Source organism: Danio rerio, chromosome 20 (assembly GCF_049306965.1).
Source record: "Danio rerio strain Tuebingen ecotype United States chromosome 20, GRCz12tu, whole genome shotgun sequence".
Classification (NCBI taxonomy): domain Eukaryota; kingdom Metazoa; phylum Chordata; class Actinopteri; order Cypriniformes; family Danionidae; genus Danio; species Danio rerio.
This window is the reverse complement of record NC_133195.1, coordinates 28,121,476-28,148,926: the sequence shown is the minus strand read 5'-3', so window position 1 is coordinate 28,148,926 and position 27,451 is coordinate 28,121,476. Positions and strand designations below refer to the sequence as shown.

The window sequence follows — 27,451 nt, the reverse complement described above, 5'->3', positions numbered from 1 at the left end:
ACTTTTAATCATTTTTGGAATGTATATTTTGAAAAATCTACCACTAATACTCGAGTATAATTTCTGACATGTTAAGTCAACGTACATGTTAATTCAAAGTACAACAAACCTGATTTGTATTCTAAAAATATTCAGAAATCAATTCAAAAGGTTTGTCCAAAAAAAAAAAAAAAAAAAAAAAACTCCTATAGACGTTATACTATAGATGCCACGGGTCTTAAAGAGATAGTTCATCTAAAAATGAAAATGGACTTACCATATATACTAACCTTTAAAGAGAAACTTCAGCCAAAAAATCTTAATGTACTTGCATATGACTATTAGTTCACCTTCAAGTGGTTCCAAACCTTTAGAAGTTTTACTTTTCTTTGGTTGAACACAAAAGATATTTTGAAAAACTGAAAACCAGTAACCACTGACTTTTGAAGTCTTCTGAAAAAAGCTTCTGAAAAAAAAACATTGAAGTCAAGGGTGACAGGGTTTTAGCTTTCTTTAAATTATCTTTTTTTGTGTTTAACAGAACTAAAAATACTGGGACAGGTTTGGAAGAGATCAAGGGAAAATATAAAAAAATAAAAATGAAAAATAAATGAAAGAATCTTCAGTTTTGGGTGAACTATCCCTTTAAGTGGTTCCACATATTTATAAGTTTCTTTTTTCTGTTAAACAACAATACATTTTGGGTAGCTACTGACATCCATAGCAGGAATACAATTTCTATAAAGGACAATGGTTACAGGTTTCCAATACTCTAGAGATATTTTATGCATTCAACAGAAGAAAAGAGATGACAAGAAAACTAGTGGAATCTGAGTAAAAGATGGCAGAATTGTCAATTTTGTGTAAACTATCCATTTCAAAAGTTTACTAGTCAGACTATTTGTTTGGTCATCTATCAGAATTGTACGGTATCAAATCTCTATGAATTCTGGCACCAGGCTGCTGCGTTTCGGAACATGCTAAGCCACGGTGATGGCTCCAATGAGCCCCTGAGGTGCTGAGGAGCCCAAGCCCACTGCCAACTCAGCACTGCCCGCTCTGGGTGGGGCATCATGGCCAGGTGGCGTCCATCTGCCGAGCAGATTCCTGCAACACCTTGCGCAGAGCCATTGGGGTTAATGGGATAGATTTCAGTCGGATTGCCCGAGTCATCCACATAACGCAGAGGAGCCAGAGAGGAGCCAATTAGCTTCTGTTGAGCCTCAGGAGAACGAAACTGCATCAGACCTGCAGAACAAACAACATACACTTTATTGCGTATTAGCAGCGACGTGTGTTCATTTATATTATTATGAAAATTAGGGTACAGAATAAGTTTCTCCTACATAATCCTACATACAGTACTGTAAGCCAATCACCAATTTGGCTTACTGCACTGGTCACTGTATTACTTTACCTGGACCAACCTAAAAGAATAATTTTTTTTAGACAAAAGTATTTAAGGGCAATCCAAGTTATGTATTGGACAGTTCATTTCTGATTATTTTTTTAATATAAAAATATTTTTAATATGAATGTGGCAACTTTTTTATGACATTTTGGAATCTCTCCTAAACAATTTTTAAATATATATATAAAAAACCCAGAGACACAGAGGGTAATTTTAAGATAATGCAAAACATTTCCAAACATTTTAACATAAAATAACAGGCAATTTAAAACAGAAAAAATAATAAAACAATTTTTCTGCCTTTTAACCCAGACCCAGTTTTCTATTTGCCCCATCAAAACTCTAATTATTCAGTTCTTAGCTACACATTTTAAATAATGCATCAAAATAGGCAAACCCTAGTCGTATAGATACACATATTTTAACATAACCTTTCCTAAAAAAACCTATATATATATATATATATATATATATATATATATATATATATATATATATATATATATATATATATATATATATATATATTGTACTATATATATTATGTACTGTACTATATATATATATATATATATATATATATATATATATATATATATATATATATATATATATATATATATATATATATATATATATATATATATATATATAATGTACTGTATGCACAACAGCCTGTCCAGGTCAGTGTCCTCACAATATATGGTCTATAAATCCATAAATATTGGTAAAAAAAAGATAAAAACAAATTGAGTTTTTAAAAATATATTTTTAGATGAATTGTTGATAATTGGATGGGTGTTATCCCGACTGCAGCTTTAAATGGACATAGGGAAATTAAAACAACCTACAGGACAATAATTCCATGAATTTAAGACATTTTAAGGCCCTGCTGATACCCTGTAGTAGTAAATACACTTGGTGAGTACAGTTTTACAATGGACAGATTTTTAACCTTCTCCATGTGCGACCCAGACACCCAGAGCAGAGCCTTCCATTCCCTTGAGCATGATGGCTGGAGAGGGCAGGATACCCACACTCACAAACCTCGATTCAAACCGACCAGACTTGTTATGGGTCAGAGTAACATCAGAACCTGCAATGGAAATGAATATGAAAAAATATATAATTTATTACAATAAAAAAAAAACTAAATTTATTGGAAAAATCAAATAAACAAAAAACACAGAAAAGAAAACATAGTTTAGTTTGTGACTGTCATTAACCAATAATACACAATAACAGTGTTAGGATTGAAAGTTTAATCTCTTACCTCCATCCTCTCTTTCACCCACCCAGCCGAGTAAAGCCAGCAGCTGACATCCGTTGCAAACTCCTAAACTCAGTGTATCCTCACGCTTGCGGAAACGCTCAAACTCCTCACGAGCCCTATTGTTAAAGGTCACTGTGGCAGCCCATCCTGATTATCAAAAATAAATAAATAATAAATAAAACAAATAAACATCTGATCATTAACTGAAGAAAAAAAGCACTTGATTTTGATGTGCAGGGCTAAATGAGCTGCCTCACAAATATTAGATCATCGATGCTAAACGCTTGTTAACATTAATCAGCAGAACTAACATACAGTTAAGCAGTGATATGTAGGAAGTGCTGCAACATGCAATAGTATGATTTTCACCTTTAGCCGAACCCAACACATCTGCATAGCTGAAACCACCCACAAACACCACTGCTCGGAAAGGGTCAAGGGTCGTGGAGCCGGAGCACAGGTCCTGCATTGTGACGTCCCACACCTGCAGAGAGTTGGATATCAAGTCAAACTACGAACAAAGTCTTTTTAGCCGATAAAATCAAACATTTAACAGTACTAGTAAATCTCTGCTAAAATAATAAATATACATGTACAGTAATTTTTAAATGAATGCACTCTTTCTTAATTATTTAAAGGAATAATCCACTTTATGTGGAAATTGACTAATTTTACAACTCCCCCAGATTTAAATACTTGAGTTGTACCATTCTTGAATCTATTCAGCTAATCTCTGAGTCTGGCGGGATCACTTTAGCTTAGCTTAACATAAATAATTGAATCCACAGCAGGCAAAATGAAATTATGCAGCGATGATACTTAGCTTCAGTCACTGTTTAATATCATTGAGCCTGACAAAGTTCCTTAACTATTACGCCAGGATGAGAATATAGTTCCTACCCATATCGGCCTAGAAAATAGCAGCTTTAAATTTTCTGTTCGCTTTATAATACAATTAAACTACAGAAGTGTAAAGCTTTAAACAGAAAAATGATCAAAAATCTTTTTGATGCTAATGGTCTAATCCAATTAAATGATTTATGCTAAGCTAAGCTAAATGTGTTCCCGCCAAACCCAGAGACTGTCTAAATATATTAAATAATCAGCATAAACAAATAAAAACTCAGCTGTTTAACTGTAGAAGATTTGTAAATGAGCCTATTTCCAAAAACGTTGGGGTGTTCCTTCAATTATTTTTGCAGACAAAACTAACAAAAAATGTATTAAATAAAAATAAGAACTTCACAGACCCCAAATTTTGGGACAGTAGTCTACACTGTGTATGATATGTCTTATTTTGTCTTTACCTCAAATCCGGCCATAAAGAGAGAAGCGGACATCTCTCTGTCTCCATTACTGCCTTCCTCTCTCACAACAGCAACACGAGCTTTCCCTGTAGCTGAAGCACAAGCTTAACATCTTAAAATACAGGAAAATGAAAAAAAAAAAGTTACTTGATTGTGAAACACATCTATGGTCTGACCGAGCTCTTTAATGATCGGCGTTTGAGAGGGGTCAAAGGTGAGCTTCAGGTACGGCTGTGTGCGAGAAGCAAGTCCTTGTTCTTCCTCTTGAACACACAGTGGATTAGCCTGCAGTCTCTCCAGCTCAAAACTAGTGCTTTCCCAGATGGCCCTTAATGTGGGCAAACGCTCGTTCAGCACTTCCCGTCCACACAGACTCACTCTGACCTAAAACACAGTCAATCAATTATATTCAATACTCTACTAATCTGTGTATGTGAAGAATTCAGATGTAAAAACCTAGAAGCGCCATCTAAACATTTCTTATAAGGCATTTTTGGCTTCTGTGTGTAGTTTCAGTAAAGTCTCTTTGAAGGAGATTAATAGGTTTTTATCACCACCTTTAAAGTAAAATAACAGAAAAAAAGACACAAAGCTGAGAAAAATGCTTAGTTTAGGAGAAAATGTCAGATGACACTTTTACATCTGAACTCTTCATTTGCATTTAGATGTAAAGAGCACAGCTCACCTTGGCATCGGGTCCAAAACCAGATGTTGTGCCAATTCTGTGACACAAGAGGCCAGCATCTGTGTATCTCTGACAGACACTGGATGCATTACGCTCACAAACCTCCAGAACAAGACTAAGCTCCTCTGAAAACAGAGCCTCCATCACTGAGAGAAAGAAGGGGAGAGACATGAGGAAGAGTCTATAGTTGTTATGTTTCTGCTAGAAACTGTATAAAAAATGTATAAATAATAATAATAATAATAATAATAATAATAATAATAATAATAATAATAATAACAATGAAAAATAAAATAAAATATAGAACTAAATAAATAAGTGACAAAAAGCTTCCACTGAGATTTTAAAATTTCTGGAGTTGTTATTTCTAAACATTTAAAATATAATTTTTTAGGTGCAAGCAGAAATAAGATACCTCAACAACCAACTGATATAAATGTTTAGTCTACTAAAATTACTTAAACTTAGATTCCTAAAAAGTAACATTTCAAAAGCAAGAAAATAAAAACAAAAAAACTCATTTACATTGAACAGTTGAAATACTGATTTCTAATTGCTTTATGTATTTGTAACAATCTAAGTTAATGCAAAGTTAAAATTAGCAAGGATTATAAATGTGCATAGGTAAATGACTAGCTGCCAAGTTTAAACAGAATCATTTGATTTAAAAAAACAACATAACTTGAGAAACGATAATAGCATTATCTCACAATTGTTACATTATTAAAACCACAATTGTGGCTTTAAAAAACAAACAAAACAAAACAAAACAAACAAACGCATATTATGCCGAGTTCAGACAGCACGATTGTCAAAGTAGTTGTGTCACAGATGACTATCTGGGCTAGCATTTAGTCATTGCTTTGTTTAAAAGGGGGTTTCACAATGCATGACTTCACAATAGGAAGAATCGACAACAACTGTGTCTCCGTCCGCAAACTACATCTCACAACCAAACACACGCGAGATATCACATGGAAACAAAGCGAGGTCACGTATTATATCTTTTGTTAAGAACTACATAATGAGATAGAAGCTTTTAGTGGGGTTTAAATTTTACTTATTTTGCTCACCTGGGTTTTAAAGGGAATTAGCAATTTCTCCTACTTTTCTCTCTCTTAGCCCTAACCCTAACTCTCTTGTCTTTATTGAGCCGGTTGTGATATTGCTCAGATGACACATCAAACAGACACAGTGCTCCAGCCGAATTTCCACTAGGTTTTCCTCCATTTCTTGGGTCCAAATAAACTGAAAATGAGCTCTTTTAACTTCTTCCCCAACCTCCCACTGGCCTGCAGATACCCATACTAGTAGATGCTGCTCTCTCATTGGCTGTAGGTAATCGCTGATGTTATTTTCAGTCAGAACACATTTCACATGCCATGATTTAAATCTCAGACAGCTCCAGATGTTCAGCATGCCAAATATCTCATGGGTGTCAGCGACTTATCATTGATTCTCTCAGATTGCGTCTTCACAGTTCACACTGTTTGATTGTTACTCACATGAGTGAGCTCCGATTTGCCTGTGATTTCAGACATTTGTCTGCGATTTCTCAAAACCTGTCGGTGAGTCAAAATCGGGGCTAGAATCATGCAGTCTGAACTCGACATTAACGGCATAGTTCAGCCTTTCCACAGATCAAAACTGTGAGATACGTGATTTTTTTCCTCCACATTGTTCTACCTAATACTATATTAGCATATAAATAAAAGATCCTCCTCAAACGTGTATACCGATTTTTTTACTTTTTATTCACATTGCAGTATTTCCATGCAGACTGTTATAAGGTTGTGAATGAAAATGTTTGATGGATGACATAAACAGATTATCATAAGCTTTATCTTTTACCAAAACATAAATCAAATTCTATTACCAACCATCAACGCCCTCTAACGGCAAGTCCACTTCTATCCCATAATTCCCTGCAAAGGCCATCTCCAGCAGACAAGAAATAAGTCCCCCATCACTGACATCATGTCCAGCAGTCAGCAGTCGATCTGCAATATAAAGTTAAAATCAACAGATTGCAGAGAGATAAAAAAAACTCTTTGCACTTTGAGAAAAGCAGACCAGAGTTTGGGAGTAAACTACTTCTATAAATGAACAAAGTTGTATTAGTGCACAAGCAAGTAAAATTTCAGCTTATAAGGCACATACTGACCCTGAATCAATGTCTGTGTGGTGTTGAAGCAAGCGGAGAGCTTGTCTGGCTGATCCATATCTGGACTACAGTCTCCCAGCTGCCCAAAACACTGAGCTAAAGCAGAGCCGCCCAGCCTGTATTTACCTGCACTCACAGGCACGTACAGAAGCACACCTGAGAAAAGAAGAGAGAGAGATGAACATAAACACACCGCTAGACTAATAGCAAAAACAATGTCAGAAACTTAAAGAGGGTCTGACCTTTGCCTTCAGGGTTGTCCAGGTCGGGGGTCACAGTGGCCGTAATATCAGGACACACAGCATACACTGAGATAACAAGAGAGCCTGAAACACAAGCAGACCTGTTTGATATGTGACATCTTACAAAGACCACAAACAAATATACAGTAGAAGGCAAAATTACCAGCTTTCCAGTGAAATTAATTCAAACATTTTCCAAATGTTGTTTTTTCAGCATATTTTTATACATTGTTCGAATAACTATTTTATGTCTGTTTTGCCATGATGATAGTACTCTTAGTAATATTTGACAAGTAATATTTGTATAGCAATATATTTGACTAGTTATTTTGCTAGATGCTAGTAGTCAGGTAAAAGTGCAGTTTAAAGGCTTAACAAGCTTATTAGTTTTAACAGGCAAGTTAGGTTAATTATAGCAAATCACAGGATAACAGTGGTTTGTTCTGTAGACAGTCAAAAAAAATATATAAAAATATTAGGTGGCAAAAAATGTTATGACCTTAAATATAGCTCTACAATAAAAATGCTTTTATTCCATTCAAACTAAATCAACTAAATCTTTCAGCAAAAGAAAAAAAAAACAGGAAATAATGTAAAAATGACCTTGCTCATTTATAAACATTGGTAAAAAAATCACTGTTAAATGTGAGGTTGAATGGGCAACCTCAATTAAACCATGCAGCTACAAATAAATGCAATAGGTGGCGCTGTTATATGGGACACTGTTGTGATGATTTAATTTGCTGCAACTTAATTAAACTATTCTATTTAATGAGTCAAAGAAAATATAATATACATTCTATTCTACATATAAAATGTACATATGTAATATATAAACTCGAATCTATAGGTTAGTATCAAGACTTTTTGATGTTTTTTTAAAGATGTCTCTTATGCAAAACTATGCATTCATTAGATTAAAAATACAGTTTGAGCAGTACAAATATAAAACAAATAAAGAATTTAAAAAGCCAAATTTTTAGTATCCTTACCCCAGCATTAGTGTCAAATGACGTTTCACAAATCATTCGAATATTCTGAATTGGTATATATAATCATGTTCTTGTTCATCTAATCATAATGTAAAGAATGAGAACTTTTATTTATTTTTTTACATGTAAGAGGACGATTTGATTACAAAAATTTCCAAAATACAATCAGTTCCGATATCCTAATCATCAGTGCACTGACATATATCATGCAACTGTTCTGCGGGCCTATCTAGTTCAAGTCCTGACTTGCAGACCTTTCCTGAACCCCCCCACCCCTCTACACATTCACTTTCTGTCAATATCTATTGTCCTATCATAAAATGCAAAATGTCCCCCAAAACATTTATGAAGAAGAATGATCCAAAATGTCATACAAGACTGATACCTGGAGCTTTGACAGTTTCTCCACTGACGCGTGCAGCCATGCTAAGTGAATCTTTTCCTCCGTCCACTGCCACTCCCAGCTGACCCATAACCTCACACATGGCCTGACATGCGTCCCACAGACAAGCTCCCTCTCCTGGCAGTTTAGCAGCCCACATCCAGTTACCACTGCACTTTACATCCTGTGAACACATGAATACAGGGTTAACACCTTTTTCAAAGTCAAACTTAAACACTTTTCAAGCACTTACTAGGTGCATTTTCCATCTCTTTTCCAGTAAGTATGGCAAAGTATATACAATACTTACATGCATACATCATTACATCTACTCAGATTGTATTTATTTTATAACATTCTAAGGAACAACTGATTATGTGTTTCCCCAATCCGCAACACAGAATTTATTCTCTTAAATGTATTTTATTTGCATTTTTACGTGTCATCTTTTATCTTATTGTTATATTTATTTTAAAATCAAAGATAACAGACTATGGAGAGTAATAAACTAAGACTAATAAATTATTATATAACCTTATACAAACCGAAGCATGTTTTAAACATTGAAAACAGTACATTAGAATTCTTGCATTTTTAAGGATTTCCAACCACCATACAAACACCCTGTCTTCCACCTACAGCAAGACAACATATATATGCAAAAAAATAAATAAAAAATCACCTTGAGAGCAGACACTCTTGCAAAAACCAAGTTAGTGAGAGCTTCTCCTACAGCCATTCGGGCTCCAGCTGCTGGAGAGAGCAGGCCTTTAATGGGCTGCTCTCCTATCGCTGTGGCTGCCCCCTGGAGGCTGAACGGAGAAAGAGCAACAACAGCCACATCAGCCAGAGGAGTATGGAGAGGGCCAACACACTGCTGCTGAGCCACCAGACCAGTCACAGATCGATCAACCTGGAACAGAACACAGTGAATTTAGTTTCATTCATGTTTGTTGACTGCAAACATGCTGATACTCAAGTATAAATGTGTCCCTTTATAATGTCTTTTAAAGCTATGGCGCAGCCAAAAGTCAAAATTCTGTCATCATATATTCACCCTTGACTTGTTCCAAATCTGTTTGAGTTATTTTGTTGTTATTAAAAACAACAAAGAAGAAGAATGTTAGATAGTATTTTATATAGATGCCAATGGCGGTTTCAACATTTTTCTGCATTTTTAAAAATATTTTCTGCACAGAAGAGAAATAAGAAACTCACAAGTGGTTTGGAACTACATAAGGGTAAAAAAAATGGTGAGTAAATTTTCATTTTTTCGATGAACTATCCCTTAAAGTTTATTTTGTAATACAAGTCACATTTTCTAGATTATACCTCCCATTATACTGCATCAACTGAAACAAGCTGTGATTTAATATATAAAGCAACTATTTAACGCAATAAACATTAATTAAAGAAAACAAGAATAGAAGAGAAACATCAGATTTGTACATCAGATCTTAGAAATTTTACAATAAATTTGCTTGATGTTAAAAATGAATGTTGTTTATAATTAAAGGAACTATGTCATTTCTGGTTTTTTTTTTTGTAATTCAGTTTTTTTATTTCCGAAAGTGAGAATATACAATTTTTACAATCAGATAACAAAATACTTTTAACAGATATAACCCCATATATAATTCCCACCCCCACCCCATTATACGCACATCAGGAAACACAGAATAACTATAGTTTAGACCAAGCTGTTAGATAATTTCCATTAAGTTGTCATCCGTAGCATCAGATGAGGGTTAAGTGTCCAAGATTTCTTTGATGTTGCATATGTAGATTTTCCATGCCGTAAGAATGTCTACTTTGGCATGGTTGATCCGTGCTGATGACAGTTCCAGATACAGTATTTCCAATAATGAATGTAACCAGTGCTTAACTGAGAGATCATGAGGAGGTTTCCACCTTTGTACCAACATTTTCTTTGTAGCAGTTGAAGCAGCTAACCAAAATTTACGGACCTTTGCATTTAAGGGAAATTGAGAGTTATCATTCAATAGTAACAGTATAGGGTGTTTGGGAAATTTTTTTTTTGTAACTTTAAATAAAATGTCTAGCACCGAATCCCAAAGTTTTTGTACCTCCGGACATTCCCACATCATATGTAAAAAGGTATCTGGACGCTGTGGTTCACAGAACTTACAATATGGATCTGGAGATAAACCTATGATATGTCGTATATGTGTGGTTAAATATGCCCTTTGGATAGTTTTAAAATTAATAAACTGGTGATTAGGGTTTGTGGAAGCGTGGAATGTATTATGCCATACAGTTTTCCAATCGATAGTTAGATTGGGTCGAGACATATCAGATAGCCATAGTCTTTCTTTTGAGAAACTATGTGCATTAATATTAGAAAGACAGCAATAGAGATAGGAAACAGTTCCTTTTCTTGGAGCATTATATATCCATTTCACAATCGGGTGGGTATGAAGATCCTTACCCCATGGTGTCTTATGAGCCTTTAGTGCTGCCCTTATTTTAAAATATATAAAAAGAGTGTTGGGAGATATATTAAATTTGTTAACCAGCTCTTGAAAATCTAAAATTGATTTTTCTCCATTTATGTCTTTTAGTGTTAGAATACCTTTATTGGCCCATGATGGTTGATTAAAAGGTTGTCTACCAGAAAGTAAGTTCACATTGTGCCACAGAGTAGAATGATTATGCCAGGTGGTTCTGGAAGGAAAATAAGTTTCTACCTTTTTAAAAATTTGGAGGGTATAGGATAAAATAGGTCCATAGCGCAATATACATTTCCTATGGTTAAAGCCTGAGAACAGAAAGTCTTGCAGACGTGTTGGAAAAATAAGGTCTTTTTCTATTTCTTTCCAAGAACATTGCATATCAGGTTCGAACCATTTCACAACTGAGAGCAGAATAAATGACCAGTGGTATAATTTGAATTTTGATTAATGCTTTTTCTGTTTGATGTATACAATCTTAATTTCTCTTTCTGTTTTGAATAAAATTATATATAAAATATCTGCCATAGAGTGGGCAAAACTAATATACATGTTTAAAGTATTTTCAAGCAAGCACTAGCAAAAGACTGTTTTACAATTGTTTGACATTATATAAATATAACTTACCAAACCAAAGTAAAAATTTCCCCACCTCAACAATAAAACTGTAAACTAATAATCAGATGTGACTTATTATCCAGAAAACATGACACATTTAAAAAAACAATTCATCAATCCATGACATTTAAATAATTTAAACATTTATATAGAACTATTAAAAAAATGCAATGTCTAGATATATTGCAAAGAGTATTAATTTGCAAACTATTTTATCATCACAAGTTGCAAACAACTGCAATACACCACACAACACTGAAAACGTTATTTATTACTAAATGTGTTAATGAGGAAGTACTATACCTTATTGGTTAGGTAGCGTTTGCTGGCCACTGCAGGCAGCCAGAGAACTCCATAATCCGCAAAACAGAATTAATTTATTTGAATGCATTTTATTTGCATTTTACTCGTCATCTTTCATCTTATTGTTATATTTATTTTAAAATCAAAGATCACAGACTAAGGAGAGTAATAAACTAAGAGTACATTAAAATTCTAGCATTTTCAAGGTTTTCCAACCACTATACCAACACTGTGCATAGTCATATGCGTGTGACTATGCACAAGACAACATATATATGCAAAAAAAAAATCACCTTGAGAGCAGACACTCTCGCAAAAACCAAGTTAGTGAGAGCTTCTCCTACAGCCATTCGAGCTCCAGCTGCTGGAGAGAGCTTTGATGGGCTGCTCTCCTATGGCTGTGGCTGCCCCCTGGAGGCTGAAGCACTTACTGTTTGAGTTGTTTTGTTGTTGTTAAAAACCCAAGAAGAATGTTAGATAGTATTTTATATAGATGCCAATGGCGGTTTCAACAGTTTCCTGCATTCTTAATAATATTTTCTGCACTGAAGAGAAATAAGAAACTCACAAGTGGTTTGGAACCACATAAGCATAATATTGTCACAAGTTGCAAACAACTGCAATACACAACACAACACTGAAAACGTTATGTAATACTAAATGTGTTAATGAGGAAGTACTATACCTTATTGGTTAGGTAGCGTTTGCTGGCCACTGCAGGCAGCCGGAGAACTCTTTCCAGAGCTGGAAGAACAGAAAGACCTGCAGGAAGAGTGAGAGGCTGCAGAGAAACAGACCTGTGCTCCAATATGAACTCCTGAAAAAAAAATAATAATAATACTGACTGAGCAAAAGGGATAATTAATTAATACTATAATGATCAATACCTACCATAAAACAGGGTTCACTCTACCACAATTACTAGCTTATTTGCAAGTATTGCTCTCGCAGGGATTGGTCACACAAAAATGTTGATTTATTGTTAGACTTATTCACTCTTAAAATGTTATCTGAGATGTAGGTGACTTTATTTTTCTTAAGTAAGATGAAAGTGGCCCCTGGCACTTCGAGAGTCTAAAAATATACAAGGAGGCAAAACAAATTTATTAAATGTGACTCCTGATGATACTCTCAAGATACTCACAGCCTAGACAAATAGTTTGGATTTACAAAAGTCCGAAACTGCGAGCAAGCCTCCAGTTACATAATGATGTTTTGCCTAAACACAATATTTTGTTTTGCCTGTATATGCATTTTTTGACTCTCAAGGTCCCAGAAGGCATTAACTTGCATTTTTCATGACTAATCACAATGGTTTTAGCTTAAAATCTTCTTCAATTTTCTACTAAAAAAGGGGTAAATGTATGATTATCTGACAGGAGTGAATTAACAGCAAACTATTATTCAAACTATTCCTTTTGGATGTTTTGCGCAAATGCAGACAATGTCAATGTGATCATCAAAATAAAAGATTTTTGCACCTTTTGTGGCATCTTTCCTAGGACCCAGTCCAGCTCCAGATCCACAGGGTTTCGTGCACCTTCAAGTACATCATTCTGTTTACGCAAGCCATCAACCAGCACGATCTATACAGCAGCATATAAATTACAAAGTGTTATGAAGCATCCTCCCTGAAACACAACAAAAAGGCACATACAGTGCGACTCACCTTGCCATCACCAGTTATCTTGCCCACAAAGTCGACAGGACACTTTTCCCTCTGACAGACCCTCTCTAGGAAGCTCCGGTCAGAGGGGCGGAGCAACAGAGCATTACTCTCCTGATACTCCGCCCCCCAAAGCTCCAAAACACTGAGGGTGGGGTCTCCTCTCTGAGCATTAGGGTGAAATATGAATGTGAAACACTTTGTTATAGAAAAAAACATTATTCTGATGTTCTGATAAATCTAGATCTCACCTTAAACTTTTCAGTGTAGATAACGGCACCAGCAGGTTCACTTAGTTCCTTTAACACGTTACCTATATAAATAAAAGCATATTTAAAGGGATAGTTCACCTAAAATGAAAATGTACTCACTATTTGCTCACCCTAAACTGGTTATGAGTTTCTTACTTCTGTTGAACACAAACAAAGATATTTTGAAAAACCTGTAACCATTGACTTTCATAGTGGGAAAAACAAACTCTATGGATGTCAGTGGTTGCAGGTTTCCAGCTTTCTTTACAATATCTTCATTTGTGTTCAACAGAAGTAAGAAACTGTTTGGTTTGAAACAAGTGAAGGGAAAGTAAATGATGACAGTCTTTATTTTTGGGTGAACTATCACTTTAAATTCAACCTTTCTGATTGTTCAAAGCACAAAGGGTGTTTGTGATTTAGTTGTCAAATTTAGCTTGTGAAAGGAAACCCGTCTACCATTGCCACCAGCACCCTGATCATGAATGCTGCAGATTGGGTTTCCTTCCACACGCTCCAGGCAGGCCCTGAGAGCGCGGTTCATCTTTTGCTCCATTTCAGCATCTCCTCTTTGAACTGCTCCAAGGTCTCTGGCACTGGAGTTATCTCCTTGAACCTACAATAATACAAACTCATATTTGGTAATTGCACATGATATGAGCAGTGTTGGGCGAGCTACTTGAAAAATGTAGTGAGCTAAGCTATTAGCTACTCTACTTAAAATGTAGCTTAACTACACTAAAAGCTACCCCCTGGGAAATGTAACAAGCTATTTTACCATTTTCATTTTTAAATCAAAGCAATGTAAATCCAGGTCAATCATATCTTAGAGATCAATAAAACTGTCAATTAAACATATGAGGCATAATTGTTCAGTTAAGTTATTTACTGTAAATAATATGCTGTACTAAACAGAAACACATTATAGTATATAACAGCTAAAACAAAAAATACAATAAAACCAGATGTTACACATTTAAAATACTATAGTAATTTATAGTAAAGAGAAATATTTTGACATAAGCATTATAGTGTGTGTGTTTGTGTGTGTGTGTATGTATATATATATATATACATTGGCAAGTTAACATACAGTTTATTGGCGAGGCGGTGGCGCAGTAGGTAGTGCTGTCGCCTCACAGCAAGAAGGTCGCTGGTTCGAACCTCGGCTCAGTTGGCATTTCTGTGTGGAGTTTGCATGTTCTCCCTGCCTTCGCGTGGGTTTCCTCCCACGTTATTAGTTAGATAATTATATATTAATAATTATTATTAGATATTATTAACAAAAAATAACACTGTATATATATATATATATATATATATATATATATATATATATATATATATATATATATATATATATATATATTCATTTGAGTACACCCCTCACAAATCTTTCTTTTAAATTCATACTTTTAATAGGAAGCTATAAAATATTATTTTTGTGCATATACATTAGAGTAGTCAGTACTGAAGCCAAATCTTGAGCTTTTTTAAAAAATAACTTGCGATAACGGTCCAAAAACTAGTACAGCGAAATTTATATGTCATACAAAAATAATAAATACAGATTTTAAAAAGAGGAAAAAATCAAGAGAAGCAAAAAATGTGAAAGATTTAGTTGAAAATTTGTAGGTTGTAATTGTTTTTTTTTTTGTTGCTTAAATTTAATTGTGTTATCTTTCAATTTCTAAATATGTTTGGTGACTAAAATATTAGTTTATGTATATAATAAATATTTATAAAAATAAATAATATAATATAAATAATATAACTAATATAATATCCGTTTAATACATCTGTTTTGTTTAAATGCACCAAAATACATTGCCTATAGACCTTTTTCTTGGAACTCAAAATTACCCATTATGCTTTGCGCGTATGCGCAAGGAGAATGCGAAGAACTTCCGGTCGGCAGCTGATGCGTGTAAACAGTCACATTTGGACAGCTTTGAAATGATAGTTTTAATCTATTTTACCTGCTTTTATCCTCTTTGAACTAATACTGTTGTCCATCAGCACCATCTCCTGGACTGATCATTTAAAGAAATGCGATCTAATAGGATGAAAAACAGCTGCTGTGAGGCATTTTCCCCTCGTTGTCAGACGGCATCTTCTGCAGTTTAAATGAAGCCTTGTCATCGCTAAAGTCAACATTTTCTCTTTATTTCAAATATATAACCAGCCCAAACAAATGTAATTCACCAAAATGTTTGACACACACACATAGCCTGTACTGTGCCACTGACCCATTGATTTAATAACTGTGACAAAGTGAAAATATAGGCTATATAAAAACAACACACAAAATAAAACAAACGGCTCGCAATTAGAATGAACAGCAAATCAGCCAGCAGAGTATCAATAACAGACTTTTATTGGTCATTTTTGTAAATTGCATGACTTTCATACCTGTTAAGTTTCATGCCAGTACTCTGGTTTGCTTGCTCTCTCTCTCTCTCTATCTGTGTGTGTATGTGTGTGTGTGTGTGTGTGTGTGTGTTAAAGAGCCGCTGAGCTAACAGCTGACAGGCCGGGAACACACACTGTATTTCTGAAGGCAGACACATGAACAAGGAAAACGTTTTTCTCCTATTTCTGACGCGCTTGAACAACATGTGACAGATTATAGCGGCTTTAACAGACACATTTTTAAGTTGTGTGTCACAAAAACACTCTGTTATCCATTAAAACGTTATTGAAACCCATTTTCGGAGCACAAATTACCCGTTGTACACGCTGTGAACGGAAGTTTTTAGCATTCTACCGAAAGACGCTGGTCGCTATGGCGCCCTCCATGCAGCAGCCATGAAAATGGTCTATATTCACTGAGAAATGAACACATTTATATATATATAAACTAAGTAACTTATTTTTTATCTGATTTTAACTTGTTTAAAATCTTATTGTAAAAGAATTTAAATCCTATCTTATTTTTAAACAGATCATATTTAAATATATAATAAACATAATTCAATACTAAACATAAATTGCAAGAAAACCTAGCAAGATTACTAATACCTACAGTAAACTACAATTAAAATAAAAAGTTAACAATTAATATTAGATGAAAAACTTAACTTGATGAAGCTATTCATTTTAAAAATGATAAACATTGCCATAGAAATATTGCTGTGTTGCCTTTAATAAATACGACAAGAGTATTAAAAGTAATATGGTACTTAATTAATTGAGTGTTTACTATAAATTACTTAGGAAATGTATTTTTTCCATTGGTTACAGATATTGTCAAATGACTTGCCTAAATAATCTAAATTGCTTAATTTACCTTATTAATCTAGTTAACCCTAATCTAAATATTAGGCAAAATAACGTAAAATATTACAAACTACCATCATGGTAAAGATTAAAAAACGATCATGTTTAAAATGTGTTAATATATATATATATATATATATATATATATATATATATATATATATATATATATATATATATATATATATATATATATATATATATATAAAGTATTTTTAGAAATCAGAGAGGGATAATTTTGCCTTGATCAGTATGTAGTTTCTGTGCAGTAAAGATGTCCGCCAGTAGAGGGCAGCATTACACAGTAGCGTAAATATGGCTGCTTGCTAAACTGATAGGCGCTAACCATATTAAATACATGTTGGATAATAAGAAGCTTACCACTACTAGGAGTTTTCTTTAAAAATCAGCTATCTCCACTGGCTGAGTGATATCCGATATAAAGCTGGTCTCAGATTGTACAAAACGCACTGCATTAAATTATATTTTCTCCGCCATGTCTTTATAATATGAGCATTTATTTTACCCCAGTAAATTTAATGGAGCTTCTGGGCTAGCCTGCTGATTCTACAGGGCGCGTGCGAGTAAAAGGCCTTTTGTCTCGTTTTACGCTTGAACAACTAAATGAATGCCAAAGTTTATTTAACTGAATGCATTTTAATGAGATTACAAGATGGATGCTGTAAAAGGAACCGTATAAAATGAAAAAAACAACAACAACAGGTCACCGGAAGTTTAAAAGTATGGGAAAAACACTAGCTCGGCATATACCCAATTATATTCATCTGTCTCCATATTCTACTGCATCCCAGAATATTACACAGCACCAAAAATGCTAAAATATATATTGAATATATTTAATATGTTTTTGTCTAGCTGACCGCAATTTGCATGGACGCAGATTCCCGAGTCTGTGTGCAGAGCTCCAATGAGGTAAGCCCTATTTAGCGCTCACCATGACAACGAGACTCACAGCAGTGACATGTCTTGTAAAAATTTGCATCTGCATTCCTATAAAGCCTGTCGGTTCTCTCTCAGCGTTGTCAGTTCGCTCGGTGTTGCTGATTGTACTTGACCAAGGTGAGTTCAATACCGACAATGCGAGTGGAGCTACGCCAATCTCACGAAGTCCGCTTCGTGAAGCTTCACTCGGGCCCGTCTGTGTTGTAGTTCCTTGCGGTTTGCGTACAAAAACGCAATATCACAAGGAACATTACGTGTTTGTTGCTCGAAATGTGCCGCCGAGCAGCATCCAGTGAACACTGGCTCGGACTGGCGCCCGGTTTACTCGTGCACTTGCACTCCCTGGGGCGAGTCGCTTTTGAGCCCTAGGCAGGGAACAAACAAGCCCTGAGGACCCTCAGGGAAACACGGGAGGCCGGTAGTGGGACCCCGCTGCGAGGGTTATGGTGGGTGGGAGCAGTGAGGCCCACTCATCGTCTATTTTAAACTTTAGTTTCAAACTTTAGTTTACTATAGTTTGAAATAGAAACCATGGTACCTGTTATGATTTAACTTTATGCAAAGAGCTTAGAATGACCAAGAGGCTACACTCAATAGAACGTTCCATTGCAACAGCAGCGTCCAGCAACAGCCCCGGATTCCACCATTTTGATCTCATTGCTGTCGCAATGGCAAGCAGCTGCTTTGTTTTTAATTAATTTATTCAAAAAGCGCGTTAAGCTGAAATGCAACCTGAGAGATAACAATACAACACTTACTATCAAAAGTGATTTGTTTTTCAGCTGAGTTGTTGAGCAAAGAAGGACAACCGTTGAAGACAACCGCGGGTTATATTCACGAGCGCGCGCATTATAATGTTTCCAGGCTGTTTTCTGAAAGTTTATCGTTTATATAAGTTTGCAGGTCAAACAAAATAAACTATACTCTTTCTAAACACCTGTCTCGTGTTTTATTTGTCCTTCACAGCAATACACTGTCATATATGTAAGTCTGTTGAATGCATTTGTATGCAACATGGTTTGACAATACAGTAGTCTAACAAATAAATAGTTGTTATAAATGTACCTTTATTAGTCAACATTTGGTGTAGGTAATAAAAAGTTAATCAAATTTGTCCTAAGATATAACGGTAATGTTATAGTTGTTACATAACTGTATTATTATTCTGTATGTTTAAAACCAGCAAATTTACTATATATTTAACATGACATGAACTTACTGTTATTCAAAAATTTGCTAAATAAAATGTCTTAAGACAAGAATGGGTGTTGTTTTGGTTTTATATCAACCTACTGTAAGTTTTAGGTTGATTACCGCAGATATAGGCTACCTATATCATATTGGTAGTCAGAGTTTTTTAATGACCCAAATCAAGTAAAACGCCTCTTACTCAAGTACTTTTAGCATGCAAAAGTCAAATTTGAGTATATATATATAAAAAAAAAATAATAATATATATATATATATATATATATATATATATATATATATATATATATATATATATATATATATATATGAGCAATACAGAGGCAAACAACGTGTATATTTATTCCAATAAAGCATGTTGGTGTACCTGTACAGAAGAAGCAGCACCTCCACCAACACCAATCCTGTACACAGGACCTCCAATTTTCACCACTTCCATACCTGCCATGGACAAAAAAAAAAAAAAAAAACAGAGTGAAAGGAATAAAAATTTATATTAGCACACACTAATGTTCAAAACTTTTGGACCAGTATGATAAACAAATATATATATGCACAAAGAAATACTTTTATTTTGCAAGTGTACAATGTACACAACTGTTTAAAAGTCACAGTTAAGACTTTATTTCCACAAAACTGACATGGCATGCTTTATTTTTCTGAGATTTATTGTGATACCAAAAATAATACACCAGACAGCATGATTAGTATAGTATATTTAGAAATAATTAATTATTCTCAAGGGAGAGAAATACTTTTGGGGAGCTCGTTAAATTAAAATAAAATAAAAAAATTCTGTCAAGCTTTTTAGGGCTGGGTGAAATTTTTTATTTTTATTTTATTTATTTATTTTTTCAAATTTTTATTTAATGTGTGATATTTAATACGTTATATACATTTTATTTGTAGATATTTGTTTGTTGTATTTAAGAAATGCACTGCAAATTTATTATTTATTAGATAAACTAGCAATTTCCATGTGTAATAGCTTTAATGTAAAATCTGAAAAATTTTTACACCTTGAAAATTGTTTTTAAAAACCTCTTTTTAACTTTCATTGTTACATATTTTGACCAATAATATGTGGATATTAATTAACAATATTGATTACATTTGATTATTAAATTGTTAGACAAGAATTATTAAAATGCAATAGCAGTAACAAACAGTCAATTTAATTTTTTCATTGTAAAATTACAATACTAAATATTTGCATCTTAATTTCTTATTTAAAGTAATGTTGCACCGTAGAGTACAGTAATGGCTGCTTAAAAATTTAGCTTTGTAAACTGAAACAAATTATGTTTAACATTACCAACATTTTGAATATTTATAAAATACATTGTTAATGCCTTGTTTTTGTCACTGCTTTTGTTGTGTGTACCGACCCTTTGGCTACATTATATATGCATCAATCATAGCAACATATAAAAGTATAAGTCACTATAAGTAAAGTAAGGAGAAAAGATGTGGACTAACAGGAAAAGCTTTAAAATATATTTTTCCACATATACCTGGCTCAGCTTGATCTTTCCTCACATGTGGATCCTCAATAGATCCCAACCCACCGCTGAACATGATTGGCTTAATCCACTCCCGCCGTTCACCATTAGCCAACCGCATTCCAAAGGAACGAGCAAAGCCTTAATGCAAAAGAAAACAAATATTTCAAATAATTCAAGTTTATATTTACAGATAAACAGATGGCTGCTTGATTTCACCTGCGAGAACTGGCTCCCCAAACTTATTGCCATAGTCAGAGGCTCCGTCACTGGCCTCAATGGCCACCTGAAGTGGAGGAGCAAAGCTTGATGGGTATTCCCAGCCTTCCTCCTCCCATGGGAGCACAAAACCTGAGTAGAAAGAAGATTCTAGTATAAGGGGGTTGGGCTCACAAAACAAAATATAGCAAACAGAGAGAGTAATCTGAACTTTAGGGGACAATTTATTTATGAGGTTTAATCCCAAAACAGAACACAGTATTAATATCTTTAAGAGTTCAATGAATTAAGGCTTACCTGGAATGTGCAGGTTACCAAAGCAGTAGCCAGCAGTGCCTGCAATCACATGACCACCCTTTCCAGCACTCTGCACATCTCTGATTCGCCCGCCAGTTCCAGTTGTGGCTCCGCTGAATGGAGCAACACCTAGGTGTAACAAAAACATTTTATTGTTTTAAATTAAACATTAGGGTTATGGTCTCTAAAACTGCTATTAGTCACTAAAAGTAAATAGATTACAATATGTTTGTTAACTAAAATAGAGCTGAAATAAAATAAAATAGAAACATTAGATAACCAAACTAAACTTTTAAGTCTTCTTGGGATATATACATTTTTTCCATTATTTCCCAAGTGATGTTTAACAGAGAAAAGAAAATTTCACAGTATTTACCGTAATATTTTTCTCCTGGAAAAAGTAAATTTGAGGTCAATATTTTTATCCCTCTTAAGATTTTTTTTTAAGTTGGCTACAGAACAAACCACTCTTGTCCAGTGACTTGCCTGATAAACAAGATTGTCTATTTAACCAAATTATCTATTTAAGCCTTCAAATTGAACCTTAAGCTGAATATTAGTGTTTTGCAAAATAACTAGCAAAAAATATTATGTATTGTCATCATGGCAAAGACAAAATAAATTAGTTGTTAGGAATGAGCTGTTAAAACTATTGAGTTTAAAAATGTTTGGTCATTTGAGGGTTAATAATTTTGACTTCAACTGTATGAATTGCTAAAATTGATTAGATACATTTAGAAAATAATAAAGAATATAAGGGATAACACCTATAAAAAAAACATTTAGACATATTCAAGAACATTTTAGTATTTAAAACTGATAATTAAAATTAATTTATTTTGGCCTGCAGTATATTGTATGTGTAATAAAACAAAGACTGAACGCATTTAGAATCATACCGGTAGGGAAGTTGTGCGTCTCTGCAGTGAAGATTACGTGTCTGGTAGTATCTCTGCTTTCATATGGACTGGCCTGTGCAGGGTTTGTGGGATACATGCACCTCAGCTCCATGCCTTTAATACCACTACAAACACACAAGAACCACATATTATGAAAACCCTGCCCAAAACCCACTGAAGAGGACTGACATTCACAGTGAAGTGTCTAACCTGCTGTTGTCACAGAATTTGATGACATTATTCTGGTTGCTGTGCTGCTGAGTGCCCATAATGAGGCTGAAGAGCGTCTCCTTCTGCTCTTTTCCATCAATGACCATTCTCCCTCTGAAGAACCAGTGACGGCTGTGCTCACTACAGAACAAATAGAGAATTCATGTTATTGAATGTAAAGAATTCACTTTAACTTGGTGTTTATTCTCTAAAGACCACACACACCTTGGCTTACAAGGACTCTCCACAAGCAAAATGTATTTTGTACAGTAAAAATGCTTATTATATGGCCTTATCCTACCCTAAACCCAAACCTCACAGGAAACATGTGGGAAATTTTAAATGTCAAAAGACATCGTTAAGTATGATTTGCACATGTTTTGATTTATAAGAACATCAGACATATCCTTGTAAACCACCTCAATGTTGTAACCTAGGTCATACCAATGTATTATTAAAATGTCTGTCCTTGTAAACCATCAAAACCAGTACACACATACATGCACACACACATACACACCTGTTGGACTGGGCCAGATCAAAGCATTCTACACTTGTGGGATTTCTTTTCACTTTCTGGAAAAGTGCAGTGTAGTAGTCCAGATCCCAGGAGTCAAATGCCAACCCTGCTCAATCCACACAGTAAAAGAGAAAAAATAATATATGGCCAACATTAATATTTCCTAGTAACATATATAGCAACACTTTCATAAAGACCTTTGGTAAAATTCAAGATGAAATGTCTATTATTGACAGCTAGTGACTAAACTAGCTACTGCACTCAGGGTTGCCTGCCAAACTGATGACACAAAACAGGAATGTGTGAATTAAAATTTGGCTTAAAGCGGTCTCTATCTCTATCTTTCAAACACATTTTTATCAATCACATTTTTTTTAATTACACTTTTTTTCAAGAAGGTTTTTAGATAGATGGCTATTGAAGTAGTATCTGGATCATTCTTAATCTCACTAAAAAACACAATTTAGCAACACATTTGGCATGGGAACCAGAACCATTTCAGTGAGCAGACACCACCAAGATTTATTTTTCTAAAATAAACAATTCTTTCCCCTTAAAGAATGATCATATTTCCAAAAACAGGAAACTTTAACATTTTCATGGGCTTGGTCAGAAATCAATTTCACAATACTATTTCTAAGCCAGCAGACCTTAACTAATCTCTGTTTTAGCGTGACCCACTGGTTTACTTTGTCTCTCATACATCATTCATTCACCCTCTTCACGCAACTCGTGATCTAATCAACTCGGCTCCACTTATCTTGTGACATGTACACAACTCCTAATCATGTTAACTATCATGTGACCTTAAAATACTGGTCCATTATTTGTTAAAAGACTTGCAAACGTCATCACTGAGCACTGCCTGCATGTGCATTTCTAATGCAGCTGATTGAATCTCATATCCAAATATTCAGTATCTTTACTCTTGAAATATTCCTACAGCTTTCAAGAAGTTATGCTATTGTTATTTTTTATAAAGTTGTACATGTACTCTATAATGATGGAATATTTGTGATTAAACTACTAGTTAACTGTTAGCTTCTATTGATTGCCCATTTAGATTGTGCTGAATGTTATCTACTTGTTAAGTCGTAATGAATGTATGAATGTTTCTGGGTCCAAACTGCTACTCATTTGGGTTTAGAAAATTATCTATGACCCCTTTTTTAATCATACCAACATTAAAGTGAATCTATTACAAAATAATGGTGTAAACTACAGTCTCTAAATTTGCTGAATCCTAAATATAAAACAATCACTTTCTGGCCATCTGATATTGGGCAGGAATGTATAAACGCTGATCATGATTTTCAAAATTATTACAGCGCTCTCAAAGTGTTCATTAGTACCATTTGTTGAGCCACCCATACAGTCTGAGTATTTGGACGCAGAATAAAGCATTTGGTTTAAATAAAGCCGATTTACTTGCCTCCCAATTAGTAATACCATGGTACACAAAGCAACTTTGTACACTGACACATGTCAAAAAAGTATATTTTTATCATTATTGAGTTATCAGTCTTATTGTTATCACCTTTTTGTGAATGCGAAAGCGATTCAGACTCTAAACATGTGTCTTACCAAGTTCATCATTGGCCTTTTCCAAAGCAGCACGCCCTTTTCCCAGAATGTCCACCTCAAACACATCCTGTGGCCGAATATCAACTGCGAACGATGTGATTGGCTGAGCGTAAATACATTCAGTCATACTGTCATACAAGCATGAAATCAGACTCTCCATCTCTCCGTCCTTCATGCCAACTTTACATCCTTCCTGGGGCTATATGGGGATGAAGAAATAAGAGCTTTTGATTAAAACAAGGGAAAAAACTGTAATGTAAGTCTATTTAAAGCTGCTCTCCTAACCTTGATGAGATGTCTGCGGGAGAGCTCGACTCTCGTCACCTGACTCAGACCTGCACTTTGGCAGATGGATACAGCATTGGTGGACCAAGCAGTGGAGAAGTTCAACCTACAGTGGTCAAGATATAATTGTGAAATAAGCTGTATAAAAATTTTCAGTGACATGCCATGATAATATGATGTTACCTGGGTCCAATCTCCACCAGTCTTGCTCCATGTTCTGCTTTTAGAGTGGGCTCCTCTAACAAACTGACAGAATATGGTGGACTAAACAACCAGCGCAAAATGTCTTTTTGTGCTACACTTAAAGAATCAGGACCTAAGAGAAAAAGAGGAGATACTGATGATGACAATGACAAAAAGAGAAAGTATCATATTCAGTTTTTTAATGCGACTGGCCCGACTACATATGCATTTTTAAGAGTTTTAGTTTCAGATGTAAACTTTATATAAGTTGGATGTATAAATACATTTTTAAAGGTTTACTCTAGTCAATGTTTTTGGTCTTTATGTCAACATTTAATGCCCCTAAAAAGTACAATCCAACTTATTTTGCATTTGAAATGCTTTGATAGCTGCTAAAGGAAAAGCAATGCAGAAACATGTCAAGAGTGTGCTGTAAAAATGTATTCTCCACTTGTGTTTATTTATTTGAACTGCCTGAGAATTAAGTTATCTTAACATATTAGCAAGCCATGTTATTATTAATATGCACTGCTTTTGGTAGATTATTATGGTCATTATAAAGGAGCTGATCTTTGTTTTGTGCAGTCAGTGTTAGTAGATCATCCACAGAGAATCCACTCTCGTCAAGAATTTTGTGAGATAGCATTTTTACTAAATATTGCTTAACTGAACTAGAAAATGACAAATGTTATCTGAGCTGCTTTTTTGTTTCATTTTCGTCAAAACGCTACAACTTTGATCCTATTATTAAATTGAACTAGGGCTGCATGACATTGGAAAAATCTAACATTGCATTCTTTTATTATTTTGCAAGATTTATTGCGATATGAATACAATTTTACCAGATGACTTAATATCTCTATTTGGAAAGAATTAACACTGTTAGATCGATTGGGGTGATTCTGCAGTGCGAGTGCATCTCCATAAAATCTAATAAGCAAATTATAAACATTTTAGGCTCCCCTGACACATTTTCATGGTGTCTGTGCTATTTGCAGTGCATTTCTGTTTTTGGAAGTGTTTTGAGTATGTGTTGCGAGTATTTTCATGCACATGTTTAGTCAGAGATTGATGAATTAATGTTTAGTATTTGCATCTCCATAAAATCTAATAAACAATCTATAAACATTTTGGGTCAACCGACACATTTTCGATGTGGTCTGTGCTATTTGCAGTGCATTTCTGTATTTAGAAGTGTCTTGAGTACTTTTATTGAACAGTATTCAAGTACAGTAACGAAATGATAAAAATAATTCAATAATATTATTCCTAGTTTAAGTCACAAATGGTACAATTTATTAAGCCTGAATGCTTTTTAAAGGTATTATACAATCACAGGCATTAAAAAAAACGCATGCAAATGATTAATTATAATATAAACTTAACATTTCATATCCTGCGATGTGACCATTGGGAATGATCACAATGTGATATTGATCCTGAAACAATCTATTGTGCAGCCCTAAATTGAACTGTATCAACACAGAACTGACGTACACTCAATAAAAACAGTAACATTATGCAGTGTGGTTTAATTAATAATACGAATTAAGCAGAATAATTTAGAAGTTTGAAGCTGCTTTGTAACAATCTATATTGCATAAAGCATTATTTAAATACAACTGTCAACATAGCCACAATAGTTTTTCCATTTTATATGATATTTTCATACCATCCAGCTCTACATTGTAGCAAAGCTCTGTTGTTATAATGACATCTGGATACAGCTGTGCAATCCTTCTTATGGCCCGAGCCTCTCCAGTCTCCTCTGTCCTGTAGAAGCGCACGACAGGCATGATCCTGAAGAAAGACAGAGAAAAAGCATTCATTTAATGCTCTGCAAACCTTTTCCCACTATGCTTACTGTACTTGTATAGCAGGTCCTGTATGTGTGTGCACTGGCTAAATATTTATTAAAATCTCAGCTAACTTTTCAAAGGAAAAACTTATATTGACTTACAAATGTAGTAATTACTAGATCCATAGAGACTTACAATTGCTGACTTCTATATGGAATGAGTTATCAATATGAACTAAGTCAGGGGTCAAACAAATAGTTTGGGTTGCATCAAGGCAGGCAAAAACAGTCTAGTAAGGGCCCGGGGTCACCAATTTAGTTAAAAAATAAAGGCATATACATTTTAATCTCTAAAATAAAGAAATAGTGACACAAACCCGTAAGCATTGTAAACAATACTATTATAATAAGTATTAATGTTAAATCAACAGTGTGGACGAGGTACAGCGAATTACTAACAACCCTTTAGGTGCATAAGTTACTATATCACAGCCACTTTAAATAAATACTGTAAGTTACAAGTAACTAAGCAAACAAAATAAGTTTAGAAGTTTGATGGTTAAAGTTAGTAAGCGAATATCTTACTTCTCTGTGGCTCAAGCAGTCCGCTGGTAGATTCGTCAGTGTTAGATAGTCCACTTTGTGATGGTGTTGTTGACCACCGCAGACAAGGCACACTGATCCACGTGCGTCTTCGGGCTAAACACGAACCTTCCGCCACAAGGATCTCCAAGGATCAGCCCCTCGGCGCATGCGCAC

The 27,451-nt window shown here is 34.5% G+C and overlaps 1 protein-coding gene across 1 annotated transcript; it reads right to left on the bottom strand.

Moving 5' to 3' along the window:
• Positions 1-345: 345 nt before the first annotated feature.
• Positions 346-27,356, bottom strand: pfas (phosphoribosylformylglycinamidine synthase). Its single transcript, NM_001045202.1, has 29 exons — positions 27,278-27,356; positions 26,567-26,694; positions 24,895-25,027; positions 24,712-24,817; positions 24,427-24,625; positions 22,843-22,948; positions 22,323-22,463; positions 22,113-22,237; positions 21,214-21,342; positions 20,917-21,048; positions 20,710-20,838; positions 19,563-19,636; positions 14,204-14,360; positions 13,745-13,806; positions 13,497-13,658; positions 13,309-13,413; positions 12,513-12,644; positions 9,118-9,348; positions 8,439-8,619; positions 7,062-7,145; positions 6,820-6,975; positions 6,536-6,655; positions 4,656-4,801; positions 4,147-4,354; positions 3,971-4,062; positions 3,033-3,147; positions 2,664-2,810; positions 2,346-2,486; positions 346-1,227 (listed from the first exon to the last, which is right to left on the bottom strand). Exons 2-29 carry the CDS (start codon positions 26,688-26,690, stop codon positions 920-922), a joined length of 3,945 nt encoding a protein of 1,314 aa, NP_001038667.1. The 5' UTR covers positions 26,691-26,694; positions 27,278-27,356; the 3' UTR covers positions 346-919.
• Positions 27,357-27,451: the final 95 nt, after the last annotated feature.

Excerpts from the sequence above, each read along its gene's own strand:
- pfas (NM_001045202.1), bottom strand. The coding sequence starts at position 26,690 with ATGCCTGTCGTGCGCTTCTACAGGACAGAGGAGACTGGAGAGGCTCGG. Across the intron at positions 21,343-22,112 it reads GACGCACAACTTCCCTACCG|GTGTTGCTCCATTCAGCGGA; the intron begins GTATGATTCTAA and ends TGTTACACCTAG. Across the intron at positions 4,063-4,146 it reads GCCGATCATTAAAGAGCTCG|CTACAGGGAAAGCTCGTGTT; the intron begins GTCAGACCATAG and ends CTTGTGCTTCAG.